Genomic DNA, 20,829 nt, shown 5'->3' with positions numbered 1-20,829 from the left:
GAAAATGAATTAGGTTTTAAATGATTACAAAGAAAATTAGTGGTATAAAGTGCTACATAATAAAGGGTTGTCATAATAAGGCTATATTTTTCAAATAAATTTAAAACTTTAAAATGAAAAATATAGTTACATTATACATTTTTTTTGTTCACACTTAAAATAATATTATGCAATCAATATATTTATTTATAATTACTAATATATATTTCAATTTATTATATATATATTAAGATTATCAGCAAAAATTAATCACAAACTTTAATATTCTTAGTTTGGACAGCTTTTTGGTTTCTTACTTTGAATTCAAAATTTTTTTTTTTTATAATTTTTGAGTATTAATTTAAAAAGTTTATTTCTTAAAATAAAAATATTTTTATTTAATTGTTCTTTTTTTCTTTCTTTAGCTATTAAAATTAATTATTAAAAAACAGATTTATACTATTAAATTCACAACTTTCTTAATGATATTTTATTAAAAGTATATCTAGCTAAAATCAATAAAAATTATTCTACTTAAAGTATATCAACAAAAATTAGCTAAATTCATAAACTCAACAAATTATTTCTGAATAAATATATATATATATATATATTTTTTAAGCAATATATAATTCAACATAATGGTTTGCTGCATTGAAAGCAGTACCTGCTGTTGCAGCAGCCGCTAATGTACCTTGATGTTGATGATGATGATAATTGGCTGTAGTTAAAAATGTTGGACTTAATATACGGCCAGTTAATTGAGTTGGTCCTAATTGTCCTGGTATTGGCTGTTGAGCATGATGATGATGATGTAAATGACCACCAGAATATTTTTCTAAAGATATGGCTGCTGCATTTGTATCAATTGTTAATATATGTGAAGCTGCGATTGGTGTTCCAGTAGCAGCAGCTGCTGCTACCGGATGAATAAAACCAGTTGATGTTGCACTTCCATTAGTTATAATTCCATTAGTTGTTGCTGCAACGATAGGTTGCACTGCTGTTATTGCAGATGGAGATTGAGGTTGCGATGATGCCATAGTATTCCCGTTTAATATTGGTGATGTTAATTGAACAGCTGAAGTTGAAGTAGAAGTAGTTGGAACAACTGCAACGGTCATTGGATGAAAATGTTGTTGTGCTGTATTACTGCTGTTGGTAGAAATGCCATTGGTCTTGGAGTGAGTTGGTGTACTATTGTCCGAAAATTGTTTAGAACCTGACGATGATGGTGAATTTAATACAGTTGAAGTTTGTTGCTGTAATTGAGATGACTGTTGAATTTGTGGTGGGGGTGGTGGTGGTGGTGGTGGTAAACTTGGAGAAACAGGTTGAGGCTGATGATGATGATGGTGATGATTGTGATTATGTTGATTAGAAGAGTAATGATGATTTTGGTGCCGTTGATGATGACCATGCTGATGATGATGATTTGCAACAGGATGATGAGGAGCATGATGGTATGCAGCAGGTGATGCTGGTATAAAATCTACGGGAAACTGTTATGGAAAGGTTTTGAGGATATTTTACTTTTTACGTTAACGTAAACGTTTTTTTTTTTTATCGCATTTTAATTAAATTTGTTTAAAAATTAGTTTGTATAAACTATATATTTGAATTTGACATATTATCCTGACATCTATTCAATTTTAAGTGCATTTATATCAAATATTATCTAAAGAAAGATTCAGAAATGCAATCAGTTAATTTTTATTATTTTATTTATAATATTTTATTAATAGGTATTGTTCTTAAGAATTTTATTTTTTAAATTATATGTCATATGCAAGTTTCTGAATTTTCTATAATTTTTGCTAATTTTAAGTAAAATGAAAAAGCAGAAAATGAATTAGCCCCGTAAATAATATTTTATGTGCAAATTATGTAAATTAGCTGAGTATTAATGTAGGTATAATTAAAATATGTATTAATTTTTTGGAATATTTCTGTTTTAAATACAATTTTGAAGTTTTTCTGTTAATAAATTAATTAAATTTTTTGTTTTTATCTTTAATAAATTAAATACTTTAATTATACCATAAGATTGATTCTAAAAAGAAAATTTATATTGAAAAAAAAAATTACAAAAATTTTAAAAAGCGAAAATTTCTAAGTTAATTTTCTTAAAGAACTTAAAGATTCTTGTATTATTAAACTTATAGAATTCGTAAAATTTATAATATGTATAAGTTATATTGTTTGTTACATGTTATACATTTGTATATTTATCGAAAATAATTCTTACCAAAGCTTGATGATGGTTTTGATGTAAAAAATTTGATGTAACATGATGATGTGAGGATGTTGGAGCTGGGCTTGCATAATATGTTGTTGGTGATACTGGTGGACTTGGATATGGCCAATATACCAATTGTGGTTGATAAAAAGTCGGTCCGGTTGGATGAGTTCTTTGATGTGGAGATGGAAATATTGTTGCTGGATGCCCAAAATGTGGAAATGCTCCGAATGGAGGTGCAACTATAGTTCCTCCTAAATAATAAAACAAAAATCAAATTAAAATTTATGCATTTCAATCAATTTTTTTTCTTTTATTATTTTAATGAAAAATCAATTAAAAAAAGAAAAAAAAAAATTACTTAATTTATAAAATTTCGAGTTATATTTGTATAATATGATATTGTAAGATCTTTTTCAATATTTTGTATCTCAACATTTTTTTTTTTTTATTTCATTTTTACTATTAAATAAAATTAGGATCATGCAATTATCACAATTTCTTATATTTTGTATGAGATATTAAATTTATATTCCCTAGAAATAATTATTTTTTCAATTCAAAATTTAAAATTTTATTTTTGTTTTTTTTTTAATTTTGTGTTAAGACAAAACAGCCATTCTCCAAAAAAAAAATTTACTACAAATTTTTTGAAAAAGTATGAAAAGATTTAAAATAAAAAAAATGGAAAGTTAATTTATAACGAGCACAATTATTTTATTTAATTTTTTTCTGGTTTATAACAAAAAAAAAAAAAAATAAAGTAAAATTTATTGAAAAACTAAAAAACAAAACTATAATATAAGAAAACAAAAAAAAAATTGATAGAAATTACCAAATACTAAAAAAAAAAATATGTTTTTAGATTGTTATACTAGTTAATATTTAAAAATAAAATGTAAAATTATTTAAATCTATTGTAAATATGAAATTTATAAATAATATTTAAGTATAGATTAAGAAATATCGAATTTATTTATTCAATTATAATTTCGGTAAATTAATTTGTGGTTTTAATGATCGATTTATTAAAGAATCGAGATAATGATCGATTATATAAGATTAATAAAAATATTTATTAATTTTTTTTTCTAGTTTTAAAAATCCAATTTGTTTAATTTTAAAAATTTATATTTAATTATTTTAAATTTTATATTTAAATTTTATATTTAATAATTTAAATTAATGTTTAATTTTAAAAATAATATTTAATTCGAAAGAATTAAAAAATATTGTTTTTTCTTTTTGAAAATTTATTGCATTAAATTAATTAAAAAAAGTAAATAAATTCAAAAAATATTTCAAAAAACAAAAGCAATTCTATTAAGTATTTCAGGGGCCTTATTACTCGTATGTAATTCTAGTTTTATATATGCAAAAATAATATGATAGTAACAATTAATTTGTATAGTACTTACTACCTTTTCATTTCTACAAATACGAAAATCGATTCAGGAAAATCGAATTATATAGTAAGTAATTATTAAAAATTTTGATTGAAACATTATTTTCAGCAATAAACTCTAAATTCTTATAATTTTTCAATCAATTATTAAATTTTATTTAATTTTTATAAAATATATTTACAATAGAATATTTTTACATTTTAATTTTTTTTTTTTTTTCATGAAATGGATTAATAAATTTATGGTATTTATAAATATATAAAGAAAAATTATATAATATTATGTATTGTTAAAACTATAAGGAATGCATAAGTTAAATAATATATATAAATGAAATTTATACTTTTTGTTGGAATCATCAATAAATAAAAATAAAATCACTCACCATTTTTTAGCCATTAAGTGAATTTTTTTTTTATGAATTTTGAAGCTTTTTCGTAAATATATATATATATTTAATATTTAAAATTATTGATAATATTTACCATGTTTTCCCCCCCCCCAAAAAAAAAAAAAAAAAATGTATATATATATAGTATAAAATTAAATAAGAAAACAACAACAACAAAATTTTAAGTGGATTTACAACAAACATAATGTTTTATTTTAATATTTTTTATTTTAGTTTTTACGAAATTTTTTAGCTTAGAAAATTAATTGTTTTTTTTCTTTTATATATTTTTTTTAAATTTTTTATTTTTTTTTTTAAAACACCACCATTTTCCACCAAATCCACCAGTGGAAATGAATGCCATACATAATAAATAAAGAAGAGCTTTTCTGTCAGTAAAATCATCAATTTGATTTAAAAAAAAAAAAAAAAAAAAAAAAACAAGTACATAAATGTAAATAAAAGTTAATTATAAAAGACACTATTTGTTTTATTATTATATAAAATGCAAATTTACGAAATTCAAAATGTTTTAATTGTTTTACAAAAATTTATTTTATTATTTTGCATTTTTTATATTTGGAATTCACTAAACACCAATTTAATTTTACAAAATTTGCGACAGTTACAAAAGAGACAGTGTAAAAAAAAAAAAAATTGATAGAAAGAATTTTTAATAATTTTTTTTTTTTGTTTCTTGGAAAAAAAAAACTTTAAGTTTTTCAAATTAATTTTTGGGTCGGCATTTTTGTCTTATCTAACACATTATTTATAAGTGTTTATGTATTGTAGTTAAAATATTTATTTGGCAATTGAAAATCTGGCATAATTATGTCAAAATTATATAATCATATATGATTAAATAAAAATAATAATATTAATAAAAAATAATCAAATGTAGGTAGAGAAGAAAATTTCAATGCTATAATTTAATATTTAATATTTATTAAAGAAACAAATTGTATAACAAAATATGCATATACATTTTGATTCAAAATAGAATTTATTATGAATTCTAAGATCTGATTTCTGGATTAGTTTTGATATTGTAAAAATATAATAAGAAGAGTATACAACAATTAATGCCAAAAATCCCAATAAATTAAAAAAGGAATGAGTTCAAAGAATTTGTGTAGCAACTTTTTAAATTGTATTACAATGAAAACATAATTTTGTGAACTCATTCACAATCAAACACATAATAAATATTTTTTTTTTTCCAAAATTTAAAAAATTTTTTTCCAAAAAAACAAAAAAATAAAGTAAGTTAATTATGCAACCTTTTTTCCGGCTAAAATTTAAAAATATTCGTAAATAAATGTCTTATTTATTGTTTTTTTTTTCTGGTTTTTCATATTTAAATATTAATATAATGTATCTATTTTTTTTTTTTAAATTATTAAAGAACTGCAATTTAAAATTTTTGGAAACTTATTATATAAATAAAGAATGCATCACAGTATTATAGCCACTAAATAACTATTATATAGCAATTTATAATTAAAGAATAATAAAAAAAAAAAAACATTAATAAGTAAAATGTTATACAGAAAATTTAATGGTTGCGTTCTGAAAAAAAATTAAAAACAAAAATTTCCTCCTGGCACATTTTTTGTTTTTGTGATTTCTTAAACACCATTTACCCAACAATTTGCTTTATCGACTTTTTTTTTTTTTTTTTTAATACAAATACATGTTACACAGGCAGCTAAAATAAATTTTTTAATATAATATCAAAAATGAATTTATTATATTTTTTTTTTTTCTTATTAATGAAAATTAAGATAAAATTATTATATTATTTATTTTTTATTATATACCCAAGACTAAAATAAATATACCTTTATTAATTCCAATTAATAATGTATTTATTTTTTGTTGGACGCACACAAAACATTTATATCATTATATTTATATATATATATATATAAAATATTTATTTGTTTCTTTTTTTTTTTTACCAGTGTTATTACTAAAATAGGAGACATTTAGAATATAGCATTATTAGAAAAAGATTCAATTGTAAAAAAAAAAAAAAATAATAAATAATAATAAATTTACATTATGGAATATTACAGTTATGTATGTGACTTTTATATTGTATAAAAATTATTTATTAAATAATTAAAATATTAATTTCGCAAGATTAAATGAAAATTTTAACGATGATATTTAAATAAAATTATTTTGTTTTAATAATGGCAAAAAATCAAGATTAAATTTATAAAAATTTAATTTATAAAAAAAAAATTTATCACCATATTTTAGAGGAAGTAATATAAAATACTTTTGAACTGAGTAATTAAGTATACAAGTAAATAAGTATATACTAAAATTTCAGTTAACAAATTTTCAATTTATGCATTATTTTTTAAACAAAAATAAAATGATTTTGTGATAGAAAAAATTTATATGAAATTAAGTAAGAAAATATTTTTTTAATTTTTTTGATATTAATCAAAATTTTTGTTTTGTTCCAATTTTGGGTAATAATATAAAATGTTAAATAAAATAAAAGTTTAGCACAACTACTAGTATCCTGGAGCTAAAAAGGAAATATTAAAATAAAAAAAAAAACACAAATAAATGTATGAAATTGAAAATGAAAACTAAACCCAAATAAACAAATAATTGATAAAATTGTTTGATTTTTTTTTTTTTTTTGCTAAATAATTAAAATAAATGCTTTATTAAATTATTAATTAATAAAAAAAAAAATAAATGTTATAATATACATACATAGATACCATATGTATACTTATATAATTATAATAGTAGCAAACAATTTAAGAATTTTTTTTTTTTTGTCATAATTTCTTTGTCTAAACGATATTATACGAGTAATAAAAAAAAAAGACAAAGAAAAAATGTTGCTTAATATTATAAAATAAATAGTAAAAAAGTGTTATTGCAAGACAGCACGAATATCATTATTAAATAATAAAATATATGTATATTTAAATTAAAAAAAATTCATGGGAATTTCAATAAAATTTTAAAAAATATAAGTGTTTTATTTCAATTTCAAAATATTTTCTTTTTAAATATTAAAGTTCAACAAAACTGTTATACCGTTTAAAACGATTATTTTTCATAAAATCAAATTTAGAAATTTACGATCAACTATTTGTTAAATAATATTAAGAAACATTTTTTTTTTTTCCCAAAATCAAAAATTATATTATAACTATAATAACATTATTATAATTTGCATAAAAAAAAAAAATTATTTTTTCTGCGCTTCCATTTATCTATACATTTTGTATTTTTATATAAAATGCGTAAGGTTAAATATTGTGTAATGAATTTTCCTTACACCCTTTTTTTTTTTTTTTGTTTTTTTAATTATTCATTTATACAAAACGCACATTTATTAATTTTTTAAGTTCGATATTAATTTTTCGTAAAAAATTTAACAATATGAATTATAGATGATTTTTTTTTTTATTCTTTTGACTTTCAATTTACTTAAAATTAATATTTATTATTACAAAAAATTTGAATATATTTGTGTTAAAAAAAATAGTAACACATATTAAAAAGAAATGATAAAAAAAAAAATAATAAAATATTTTTTTTTTTGCTAGTTTAACTAGTCTTAAATTTTTGTATTATTTTAGAAATAAGTGTAAGACCCGAAATTTTTCTATTAAATATTATTTTTAACGCACAGCATAAAATCAAATTTGTCCGATTCAAATAAAAATTGTTTTTTTTTTTTTTTTTTTCAATTTATTAATGAGTTAAAAAAAAAAAATTATTTTAAAAAAAAATATAGTTGGGAGATATTTTGAAACGAAATATTTTATAAAAAGTTTTTAAAAATTTTTTTTTAAATTTTCGAAATTAAATGTCGAAAACAAATTCATTTTCTGTATAGCCTTTCATCAAAAAAAAATTTTATATATTGAACTATCACATTAAATTGATTAAAGATTTAAAAAATTAAGAAAATTTTAAAGAAATAAATTTTGAAATTTCATTGTTTTATTAAATATTATACATGAAATTGCTTGCTATAATTCGATAGTGTTTCTCATTCTTTTAATGTTAGTAAATTTATTTATTCATATAACCAATAACCAACATTTTACAAAATTTATAGATTTTTCCTATAAACTTTTTATTTGAAATTAAAATTTTACGCACACAAATGATATTTATTGAAAAGGAATTATATAATGATATTAAAGAGCTTACCTTTATATAGATTATAGAATTTATCCCTTACTACATCAAATATTAAATTTAAAAAAAAAAAATAAGTTTAAATTTTTTTTTTTGAAATTAACCAAATATTAAAATTAATATTTTTAACGCTAAAATACCAAAATTGCATAATTTTTTTTCTACTTTAATGATGATATTTCTTAAAAAAGAAATGATTTTAATATTCTTCATGATTTATGATCTTTAAAATTTTTAATTAAATTTTGAAACATTGGAATTTAGCTAAATGAAACTAAAATGGAAATCGAATAAAATTAAATTTTGAATTATATTTTTTATAAATGAGATTATGATACTCTAAAAAAAAAAAAAAGGAAAAAAGCGAACATACATACTTTTAATGTAAATTATATCTATTAAAAAAATTTAATAATTTTCTAATATTAACAATATAAGTAACAAAAAGATCAGAAGAAAACAAGTTCTACTCTTTAAATAAATTCTAACATGTTTTACTTTTGGTAACAAAAGAAATAGAAAGAAATTAAGATATTTGAAACAGTTCATTAAAATATTTTAAGCAAAAACAATAGCATTGAAATTTTTATAAATCGTAGAAATTCAATTTTTTAAATATAACACAGCATTCATTTCTCACAGAAAAAAAGTACTTATAATGAAATAAAAATTAATAATAAAAAAAAACAACAGACAAATTTGATTTTGTACTTACACCACAAATACACTTAATTCTAAAAAAAATATTATTTTTTTTTTTTTTTTGTTTAAATTAAAACTAAAATTTATTGAATTTAGAACAGAATAAAAATTGAATTAAAACTATTTTAGTTATATTTGATAATTAATAGTTAGTTACTTTCTTATCTATTACTCAAAGAAAAAAAAAATGATGTTAATAAACAATTAAATTGGTAATTGCAAGTAAAAAATAATTAAAAATGAAATAATAAAATGGAAAATTTGTTAAAACAAAAATTTTAAAGTTTTTGTACTAAAATATGGGCCATATTATCAAGTATTTTTCAATAATGATAAATATAATCTATGCAATGTTATTGTGTAATTAATTTGTTTTTTTTTTTTATTACATATATTTTTTGTGTTAATTTGTTAATTGAATTTTTTCCTTTTATAAATGAAATAAATTTTAAATAAACGATTAGAAAGCAACTAACATAGAATTTTTAACCTATTTGATAAAAAATTATATTATATATTTTTATGTATTTTCTTTTTTTTTTTTTTTGTTCTCAAATTTATGTTAAAAAAATTCAATTTTTATATTTCGTACTTAGTTTTTAAAAGAATATAGAAGTCTCCGGTCATTAAATTTTGTATTTATGATCTTTTTTTTTTTTTCGTTTTTTAATTCATCTCTTAAGCCCAACACCTGACAAAATAAATTTTAGAAATGTTTTACATAAAAACTTCACACAATAATAATGAGCTCGTTAATAATTTAAAATTTTCATCATAATTTATAATAAAATTAAAGTTTTTAAAATTTTTTGATGTAAAACAAGAATATATGTATATATACATTTAGTGATAAATATATTCAATATAAATTTTTTTTTCTAAAATTTACTTTGTTAGCCTCTTTTAATTTTTATTCATAAGAATTTTTATATATCTAAATATATTTTAAAAATATTAATTTTGATGTATGTATGTAGTATATAAAATCTTTGTACTTAATAAATATTAAATTAATACAGTACAGTAAAGTTTTGAATTTTAAATACATACAAAAAGTTCTTTAAATAAAAGAAAATAAAGTCACTGGTTATATTAAAATAAATTTTCTTAGCAAAAAAATTAATTATTACATATTAATTGGATTAAATGACAATATTACTATATTTAATTAATATTATTATACAATCCAACACAATATTTAAAAGGGACTGTACTGTAAATGATGAACTTAAAATATTATTTTAAATAGAAATCAAATTAATATTTTTAAAATATATCTATGTGTACACAGTATATAAAATATCCATTCATAAGTGATCTTTCATTATAATTGTAAACCAAAATTTTTTCTATTGCCAATTACTTATTTTATTTCTTTTTTTATTATAATAATTATTATCTTGTTTCGTTTTTATAATTTTTTTTTTTGTTTCAAACTAGAGGCGATCCTAATTAAGCTGAGAACCCAATACAAAAATATAAAAACATATTTTACTGGTTTGAAAAAAAAAATATATAAAATATGTTTTGTTTTTACTAATAATTTGAATTATTGAAATAATATGATGATTTCCAGACGCACCGTAATTTAAAGAATGTCTTTAAAGAATAAAAGTGAAAATGTGTGATTAAAAGCTTCCATAACTTTTTTTTTAAATCTGAATTTGATATCTTCGGAATTTTGATTTTTTTTTTACTTGATGATTTTAAAATAAATTAAAAACATTTTTGATATGAAAAATATATTTTTGTATTGCGTGTCAGTATGTTTGTATTAAAAACCTGCAAAGTCTTGCCAAAAAATCTAAATGAAAAAAATAAAAACAAAAAAAAATAATAATTTTGATTTTTCAAGCCCAGATCAACATTTATGATAGCATGAGGAAAATAGTGTTTTTTTTTTGATTAATTTAAAGGAAAAGAATTCACACTATAACTCTAAGTAATTTAATATAAAAAAAATTATTTTATCTTCACTTAAATTTTAAACTTAAACTTAATTGGAATATTTTGTATATGTATATATTTGCATATTTATAAATATTATATTGCGATTTGCAAATGATCAAGAATGTGAAGTGATATTGAAATAGTAAAAGGATTTAACATGTAATTAGGAGGAAAGGTATATTGGAATTAGAGGTTGAGTCATGAAAATAAAAATAAAATTTATTTGAGAAATTTTGAAAATTCAATAAATTTTTAGAACAAAATATTTTAAAATTATTTTGTTTGATTTCTTTTCAGCTCACTTGCCCAAATTTCAAGACATCGGTCTATTATATGTTTCTAAATTTTCCCGAAATATAATTCGATTTAAGAATATAAAATACATACATTTTGAAAACCACATAATATAAAATTTCAATTAACTTCCGATTTAACAGTGTGCGCATTTTTGTTTTCGTTTATTAACAAAACAAAAAAAAATAAATTTATTAACTAATAAAATGTTAAGTCTTTAATAAAAGAAAGTCATTATTAAAATTTAAAAATATTTGTTAACAACTTCAAAGACTAAGTATTTGGAATGTAAAATTTAATATAGTATAAAATTTATATTAGGTTTTTTAAAACCTAGAAAAAAAAAAAAGATTTTAAAATCTAATTTCGTATAGTTTTATAATTTTAATATAATAAAAAATTATTAAATTAAAACAATATTTATATATTATAGTAAAAATATTATCTTACATGTATTTTATCAAAATACTATATTAAGATAATATATCAAGACTACAAATATTCTATGAATATTGCACATTTTGTCAGTTTGATTATGCTTCCGAGTTTATTTTTTTTTTTATTTGTTTAAATTCCAGGATGATAAAATCCGTAAACATTGGCGTGTGGGGGTCTAGTTAGTTGTCTTTTAGGCGCACTAGCCGTATTTGGATTTTCATGTTGAAATGCGTTTTCATAACTGCGCTTCATAGCGGGTACAACTGATAAGGCTGAAGCACTAGTCGTTGCTGTTGAAGTTGGAGGTTGCATTTGTGCTGCACCAAGTTGTTGGAGTGCATGGATTCCATGCGGAGTTGGCATTAAGCCAATTGGAGCTGGTGAAATTGAATGAAAAAATTGTCGAGCTGGCATAAAAAAATATGGTGATTGAGCACCTGGTGCGTTTGCTTGAGCTGCCGGGTGAGCAGGATGCAAACCATAATTAGCTGCAGCTGCCGCAGCAGCAGCTGCTGCAGGATGCATACTTCCAGGTAAATTCGCAGCACCTGGGTGAGCCTGCATGAGAGCAATGTTTGGGACATTTAAAAATGAATCATTTTGGGCAACAGCGGCTGCGGCTACCGCAGCTGCATTTTGTCTGGCAAGTAAATTTTGTTGAGCTATAAATTGAGCTTGTTGTTGGGCTAGTAAAGCAGAATTGGCAGGTGGTGGTATTGTTAAAGCCAGCTGTGGTGGAGGCTGTGTAGTTGCACTGTTTGGTGCTAAATTTGGAGCAGTATGTAAAGTAAATTGTGGAGGAAGTAACGATTGTGGTGCTGCAGCAGCATGGGCATGTGCAGCAGCAGCAGCTACTGCAGCGGCAGCATTGACTCCTGCTGTTGCACTAGGAGGTTGCCCAGCAGCAACGATCGGGTGAGCTGATAAAGCATAGTGAGGTACGTTTGCTGCCGCAGCTGCATTTGTAAAATGAGTATGGTGCGAAGCTGCTGCAGCTAAAGCATTAGAAACAGCTACTGCAGCAGCAGAATGATGTGGTAATAAAGGATGTTGGACAGTTTGGGAAGAAGGAGGAGGTGGATGATGAGTCAAATGATGATGAGGATGTGTCACTACAGTTTGTTGTGGCGCTTGTTGTTGTATTTGCGGTAACATACCAGGTGATAAAAGTGCAGGTTTTGTAGGAGTTACTGGTGATTGTAGTCCCCCGTTCAATACTAGATTCATATCATCACCGGAGCATTGAAATACTTCTATGTAGCGGTATTTCTTCCCAAATATCATAAATTGGTTATGTTTTTGTAAAGCACACACACGAGCTGATTCTTCTGAATCCATTTGAATGAAAGCTTCTCCGCTTGGTTGGCCCTAAAAAGCTCGTAATAGTTTAATAAAACTTCTTCAAATTACTTTAATCCTTTTAATACTTACTTGTGAATTAAATACCATATGTACTCCTTGAAATATTATATTCTTAGCAAAATCATCAAGAAAATGTAATATGTGCTCTACTTGGGCTTCATATGGTAAACCACGTAATCTAATACAATTTTTCTTTGTACCAGAAGTAATAACACGCTATAAGAATATTAAGATAATTTTTGATATAAAATATAAATTTATCGTTTATATTGTTTTACTAACTTGAGGCAATAAAGGTACGTTATGATGAACTGGCGGTAATTGTGCAATTAAAGGGGGAGGATTTGATTCGTAAGTTTTTGGATCCATTGATCTGTTTAAAACTTGTTGAACTTCTGCAGTTGTTGATCTAAATAACTCAATATACCGTTGCCCAATAGATTCACGATGTCTTGACAATGCATGAGGTGCATCTTCTTCCTTTGCAAATAAAACAAAAGCGTCACCAGTTGCACGACCGCATGGTTTTTTAACAAATAGCACTCCATCAACTCCATCTAAGACATCACATGGATTTTCACCAGTTGTAAAGAAATCAAGCTTAAAAAATATTTATTTTATTTTATTATTTTTTTTAAAAACTTAAGAAGTGAATTTAATTTAAAAAAAAAAAATAAGTTTACATACAACTTGTTTTGCTGTACAGTCATAAGGCAGTCCTCTCATACGTATTATAACTTGAGCACCTTTTGATAAAAATGCTTGAGCTTCATTAGATGCTCCACCAGCAACTGCCAAAAAATCTTCACCAGAAGCTCGATACACTTCAATATATCGGCTTGTTATATGATGTTTATGTCTTTTTAATGCCATATCACGATGTTCTTGTGATATAAAACGAATTAAAGCTTCACCGTTACGACGGCCTAAGGGTGATAAACAAAGTGCTACGCCTCCCCTAAAATAGTTAATGAATAATTATATTTACATATATATATACATATATAACATTTTAGCGTAAATTTACTTTGCAACATTTAATCCTCTAAAAAATTTGGCAATATCCTGATCACTACTTTGCCAAGGTAATCCACGGGCACGAACAATGCACGTACCATCTATTTCGTCATCAATTGAGCTAAAATTCCATAAAAATAATTTTATATAACAAATTTAAATAAGAATATAAAAAATTTAAACAAGAAAATAAAAAATAATTATTAAATTATTTTTTACGAATGTGATAATTTATTTTTTATGTTTGTAGGTATACATTTTTGTTGCCGTAAGATACAATTGAAAAAGCGTCTTCAAAATTAATTAGACATTAGTAATAATAATTTTATACGATGAAAAACTATACAAATTAATTTCGCTTCTTTTAATTTTGCACGCACATTAAAAAAAGTAAATAATTTTCATTGAACAAATTTCTATATCGTATTGAAAATACAATTGATTTTCCAAATTTCGAATTTCGAATTGTTACAATTAATTACAGTATTTTAAGTTAGATATCATTAATCCAATATTTTAGGTTTAAAACCTAACATATCATCGGTCTTAGATTGAAGTCTATATATTAAAAAAATCACATATAATTTGTACCACCTGAAAGATCGAAAAACAACATACGATATCTAGGAAATGCTGAAAATGTTCAATAATATTTAACAATAATTTTGTTATGTTATAAAATTAATTAAGATAAAAATTCCAGAAATTTTAAAGTTTTCAAGTTGAAAATTAATAGATTTTCACTTTAACACTTCATTTGGACTAATAATATAAGTTTTATATCCCACATGTCATACGCACATACATAATATTATATATTTTATTCTACTATTGCTTTAAACAAGTTCCTATTTAATCATTATTTGAATTTAAGATAGATATTTGATGAATCTTGTAAAGTTGTTATACATACATGATAATTTACAATTTATTCAACAAAATTTTATGTAAGTATGTATTGATAATCACAATATACTTGCATATGTACAAAATTATTATAATAAGTCAAAATGATTAAATTAATATGAAGAATTATATTAAATTCGATATATTATAAATTTCAATGCTTGATTAGTTAACGTTAGGGCACAATATTCATCGATATTATGTAAATGTTTTTATTGCTTAAGTAAAAAAAAAAAATTCCTAGATCTTTTTATTAGATTACTCGTATAATGATCACTTAAATGACAATTCCTTATCTACATTTTATTTCTTGTACGTAGTTTACATTGTAGCTACACTCATTTATAATAAACATAATTATACATACATATATAAATGTAATATGCCTACATGCATACAAACATTTATAATCTTAAAATTGCAGGCTTCAATGTTATTATTTTTATTTGTAGTTGAAATAAAAGAAAAATATTTTTATTTTTTTATAAAATATAACAACAACTAATTATGTATATGTATTGATTCAATCTCAAAAAAATAATTTAATATATTTAAAAATTAAGAAAAAAATCTTTCGTATAACAAAATAATTATTGTACTAATGTACTAAATTATAACAAAAGAACTACATACAAAAAATGTGACATTTGCTTAAATTAAAAATTGCTTATGATGCAAAAATATTGAAATCAGCAGAAAGGTGTCACTCATGCATATTTTGAAAGAAAATGTAAAACAAAAAAAAAAACAATAATTACCCGTTGTTTTTTTAAATTCTGTACAGAGTGTTGTAAAAAATTTTAAATTAATTCTTCATGCTATTAAATTGTTAAAATATAACTTAAGAAAAAATAAAAACTAATTATGATTAAATGGTGCCAAATGAAAAAATAAAAACAGGATGATAAAAATTTATTATTATTACACCCTTTTATAAATATGTACATGTATTTTATTAATTTTTATTACTGCAAATTTATGTAGATACATGTACGTTATTTGGTATGTATAAAAATATAAAAATAATTTTCATTGTTTAAACAAGTAACTGCTCAGTAGTCAGTTCCTTATACGAGTATATGTGAATGTGTACCTAACTAATTACATGTTTTTATCTTTTTTTTAATTTTTCAGTCATAAAGCAATAAAATTTTATCAATTTTTACTATTTATTAATCAATTCATACATTACGTAATAAAAATAATCAATTTTTAATAATTTTACATAAAATATTAAATTAAAATTGTAAAAAAAAATCAAAATTTTTAAAACATGTACAAATATGTATGTGTGTATGTCTGTCTCTCTCCATTGTCTACTCACTACTGAGTTTTAGCGGTCATACTAGTTGGATGTTGCACTGTTTAAGATGTCCCTTATAAGCTTCGCGATCCATTGCTAAATGTACTAAATCACCAATATTTTGATATTTCTGTCTAGTTCATGTTTATATGTATTTAATTAAAATGTATTTTTTTTCTTTAATTAATTAAATTTGTCAATATCAAATTGACATTAAATTCATTTATAATAATTAATTATTATGAATGATTTTTCTAGTTTTTGTAGAAATTTAAATTAAAAACTCTAAAATTAACTTTGAGAAGAAAATTACCAAGTTAATTAAAAAAAATTAATTGTCTAATAAAGACTCTTGTTATTTGAGTTAAATTCAATTTCAATATTTTTGTCTTTAATTAAGATTATAAATTAATTATGAATTGATCCTATAAATTCTGAGAAATTCTGAGACAAATCCTATAAATTCTGAAAAATTGTGAGACAAAAATTCACTTCCAAATGTAAACTAATACATGAAGCTGACATATTTCTTAATTTTACGATACATATAAATTTACTTTTTGGATATAAAGCAGCGGCTCTCTAGCAAAATAAATAATTTCATAAATAGTATGGTGTTGTTAATAGGATATTTTAATAGTTTTGATTTTTTTTTTTTGTTATAGAGTATATTTTAATTTAAGAATAAATTTTTAACACGAACTAAAAATCATTAAAATTTCTAATTTTACTTGCTTTTTTTTGTTTTTGTTCAACAGGAATGTTTATGCATATATATTTGTGGGTACATTAAATGGTTTTATAAAATATTATAGCATTAATTGTATTTGCATTTAAATATTATATATAAAAATATACACAAGAAAAATAAATTTTATTTCTTCCTAATTTTTAATTATATAAATAAAATTTTTATAGTTATAAATTATGAATAAATTCCGTGCAGTTAAAAATTATAAAGAAATTTAATTTTCAATTTTTATAAATTCAAAAACATAATTAGTTTACCGCAAAATAATGACATTAAAATCACAAAATTATACACGTCATTTATAAAAATTTTAAATTGGTGGTGTATTTTTCATACACTTTGCGAAATATTTTTATTGTTTCTTTTATTTTTGGATTCTTTTACACTATTGTATTGTCACATATTGAAATACATTCTTACACATTTAATTTGCAAGTATTTTTCTGATTTTTTTTTCTCCTTTTTTTGCAGTTTTTAGGTTATGTGCTGTATGACAGTTATTAAAAATAGAAATTTTAATATATTGTCTTATTTATTAAAAAATTTTAACAAACATTATTAATAATTTTAAAAAATTTAACATTCAAACTAATTTTAAATATATTTAATTTCTTTGAATATTTACGTACATCGAAATTTTTATGAATTTATCATTAAAAAATTTTTAGACAACAAAAAATTTGATTTTTTTGTTGTCTCTTTTTATTTTTCATAAAATAATCTTTATAAAACATTCTAGATCATTTTCATTGACTTTGTTTTTTTTTTTCTTTTTAGATTTATTATTATGTAATTTCCTGTAGGTAATTAATTTGTAATATAATTTCAAATAATTTTCAACATTAATTTAGTTTTAAAAAGCAAAAAACTTACTAATTTTAAAAACTTGATTTCTAGTTGATTTTAAATAAAAATGAGTTTTTTCGATTAAAATACGTGTTCCAAAAATTAGGTATATTATAATAATAATAAAAAAATAAAATTTAGTTAAATATAAAACTTTAGTTAATAAACATTAGAAATTTCAACTCATTTGCGCTTTACAAGTTTCAATCACTAACTACCATGCTGATATAAATTCACTCATATAATCAATAATAAAATACAATAAATGAAAAAAAAGCAATAATAATATTTTAATATATTATGAAGAAAATAATTATAATTTGATCCTGCTAACATTAGGATATTCGTTGAATAAAATTCTAATGTTATTGAAAGAGTATATTATACAGATTTAAAAATAGCTTCAAAATGTACATATATTAAATTTTTTATTATTCCCTGCTAACTAATTAATTACTATTACCTAATAGTAACTGTTATAAATTTTTGGGATTAATAATTATTATTAGTAATGGGTAAAATTGACCCTTACAAAAATTATGCTTTAAACGAGTTAAATTTAAAAGAGATTTTTTTAAAAAGAAAACTGGGGTAACAATAAACGATAAAATTTTTAAATTTAAGGAGAGCTTATGGACGTAACAAATACGGAAAGGATCTAAGGCAGCGTTTATAAGTCAATCAAAAATTGACAATCATGGTCGAGATTGACGAAGATTCTTCAGAATTTACATTTACATAACAATCAACCTTTGTCAATCATACCATATGTACTTTAAATTTAAAAAAATGAAAAACAGTCACTCCACTATTAAATGACAAATTGCAAAAAAACAAAAAAAAATACATTAAAACAGCAAATCTTAAGCTCACGTAACAATCAAGTTTGATGAAAATGATTGATTAAAAATGTTTACATGTTCTATCTTGTTGATCAATCTCAATCATGATTGTCAATTTTGATTAATATAAAAACGCTGACTAAGAGCTAATGATATTTCAGCTAATAGAAGCTAGCGAATAACTTAAATAGAATAGATGAGAATAGTTTTAGGTAGTATTGTTTTTTTAATTGTTAGTTTTACTGAAATTCGTCTCTTTCGAAATCACAGAAAATAAAATTATAAATGAATCTCTAAAAAAGAAAAGAACATGAATTTCATTAATTAAATATCAATCAAAATTAGATAGACAGTTTTCGGACTAAAAATAAATTTTTTCAAACAGTATATTAGTTAGAAATTAACGAATATGAGAAATCGAATTAGAACTAGATTTATATTTTCAAAATATTTTTAACCGAATGTGTTGTTGATTTGCAATGAACACAGAATTTTATTCAGAAGGGCTAACTATTCCATACTTAATACTTTAAGGCATGGCGTTGTATAATACTTGAAAAATGTTTGTAAATATTATAAACGAAAACTTTAATTTTTGAAAACCATCTTTTTTTTTGCTTTGCTTAATAAGCTATAAAAACTGAGAACGTAAGAACGTAAGTTTTTTTTTCTTTAATATTTCAACAAAAATACAACAAAACAATTTTTTTTCTTTATAATAAAAAAAAAAAAAATTTAATACATATATGTATAGGGAAACAAACAAACAAACGAACATATTTAAATATTTTATTATATTTAGTAGGAGATTTTCTTATCAGAAAATCATTAAAATTTATGGATTATGAGCGAGAAGTTCATTTTATTTTTTCTTCTAATTTTTGTTATTTTGCTTTTTGTCATCTAACATATGTGTATGTATGTATGTTCATGTTCCATCAGAAAAATAACTCCACTCTAATTCGAGCGTAAAGTCAGTCGTTTAGTCAAATTATTTCTACGTATTACATATGTACATACATGATTATACATTTTATGTATGCATATACAATGTAAGTATTCTTTGAAATATTCTCAAAACGCGATCACAATTTAATAATTTTAAAAAATCGATTTCTTTCAAATATTATATGCATACGAGTATACACAAACATACATCCATATACATATTTTAATCTTTTCGATATTATTTTATTATTTGTTATTTTTTTCTCTCATTTTGTTGATATTTCGTTCAAATAAAAATGCAAAATAATGAAAATAACAAAAATATTACAAATAAACATTTTGAACAAAAATATATTTTGTTTACACAAAAAGTTTATAAATTGAAAAATTAATAAATTCTATATTATTGAATATTATTTGATTACAATTTTAAATGTGACTTGTATAACAACAATGATTAACCAACTCTATTACATACGTATTTATACGAACTCTTGTTTTTGACCATAATTAATAATACATACATACATATGTATGTACATACGTATGTATACATTAAATTTTTATTCTAATTTTTTGTCAAATTTTTTTCGAACCATTAATAAAAATATTTTAGTTAAAATGTGATATTTAAAAACATTAAGAGTTAATAGGAGATTTCCATGAGCATATAGATAATATACATACGTTACATAAATGCATACGTAAAGTTGAGAGCCTCTGTAACATAGGCATGATAGAATCTTGTTCTAATAAGAGAAAGGTTGACAGTATTAACCTTTTGAGCGCACACTTATTTTTGAGGACGTTAAACGCACACATGTACCACACTTTTCTCTTGTTCTTAAATTTACTAAAAAGGCCTTATTTTTTTTTATTTTATTAAAAAATAAAAAATTAAATTAATTTTTAGATATATTAAATATCTGTGTAATACAAATACTTAGTTCCTTATAAATATTATCAAATTTTTTGCATTCGCTCTTGAGAATCTCATTTTTAAAATATTGCTGGACAAAAGTGGAACATGTGTGCACTCAAAAGGTTAACTATATTGTAAAATACCCGAGCTGTGTATAAATTACAGGGTTCAAATTACATATTATGTACATATAAATTTTAGATAACATTTCAATTCAAAATTTATATCTCTTTCGATTCGATTTAAACTTAACTTTAATTTGTAAATGCAAGGCAATGGTAACCTTATTTATTTTAACTGTACTTTTATGTTAATAATAATCATTTTAAAATTTCAAATACTCAA

At 21.8% G+C, this 20,829-nt stretch overlaps 1 protein-coding gene across 2 annotated transcripts in view; it reads right to left on the bottom strand.

The window, feature by feature from the left end:
- Positions 1–264: 264 nt before the first annotated feature.
- LOC129614113 (RNA-binding protein fusilli) overlaps positions 265–20,829 on the bottom strand; it is a 124,635-nt gene continuing 104,070 nt past the window's right edge. Inside the window, exons 7-13 of one of the 2 annotated variants that reach the window (XM_055528506.1) lie at positions 13,977–14,087; positions 13,637–13,907; positions 13,232–13,549; positions 13,019–13,165; positions 12,745–12,955; positions 2,228–2,472; positions 265–1,481 (exon numbers count right to left, since the gene is read on the bottom strand). In XM_055528506.1, coding sequence (XP_055384481.1) covers positions 597–1,481; positions 2,228–2,472; positions 12,745–12,955; positions 13,019–13,165; positions 13,232–13,549; positions 13,637–13,907; positions 13,977–14,087 — 2,188 coding nt within the window. In that variant the 3' untranslated portion in view covers positions 265–596. Of the gene's footprint in view, positions 1,482–2,227; positions 2,473–10,939; positions 12,956–13,018; positions 13,166–13,231; positions 13,550–13,636; positions 13,908–13,976; positions 14,088–20,829 lie in introns of those variants that run through there. The other variant, XM_055528507.1, reaches the window with a different exon arrangement.

This window comes from Condylostylus longicornis, unplaced genomic scaffold (assembly GCF_029603195.1).
Source record: "Condylostylus longicornis isolate FDR11 unplaced genomic scaffold, ASM2960319v2 ptg000101l, whole genome shotgun sequence".
NCBI classification, from domain to species: domain Eukaryota; kingdom Metazoa; phylum Arthropoda; class Insecta; order Diptera; family Dolichopodidae; genus Condylostylus; species Condylostylus longicornis.
The sequence above is the reverse complement of the archived record's forward strand: the minus strand, read 5'-3'. Positions and strand labels throughout refer to the sequence as shown.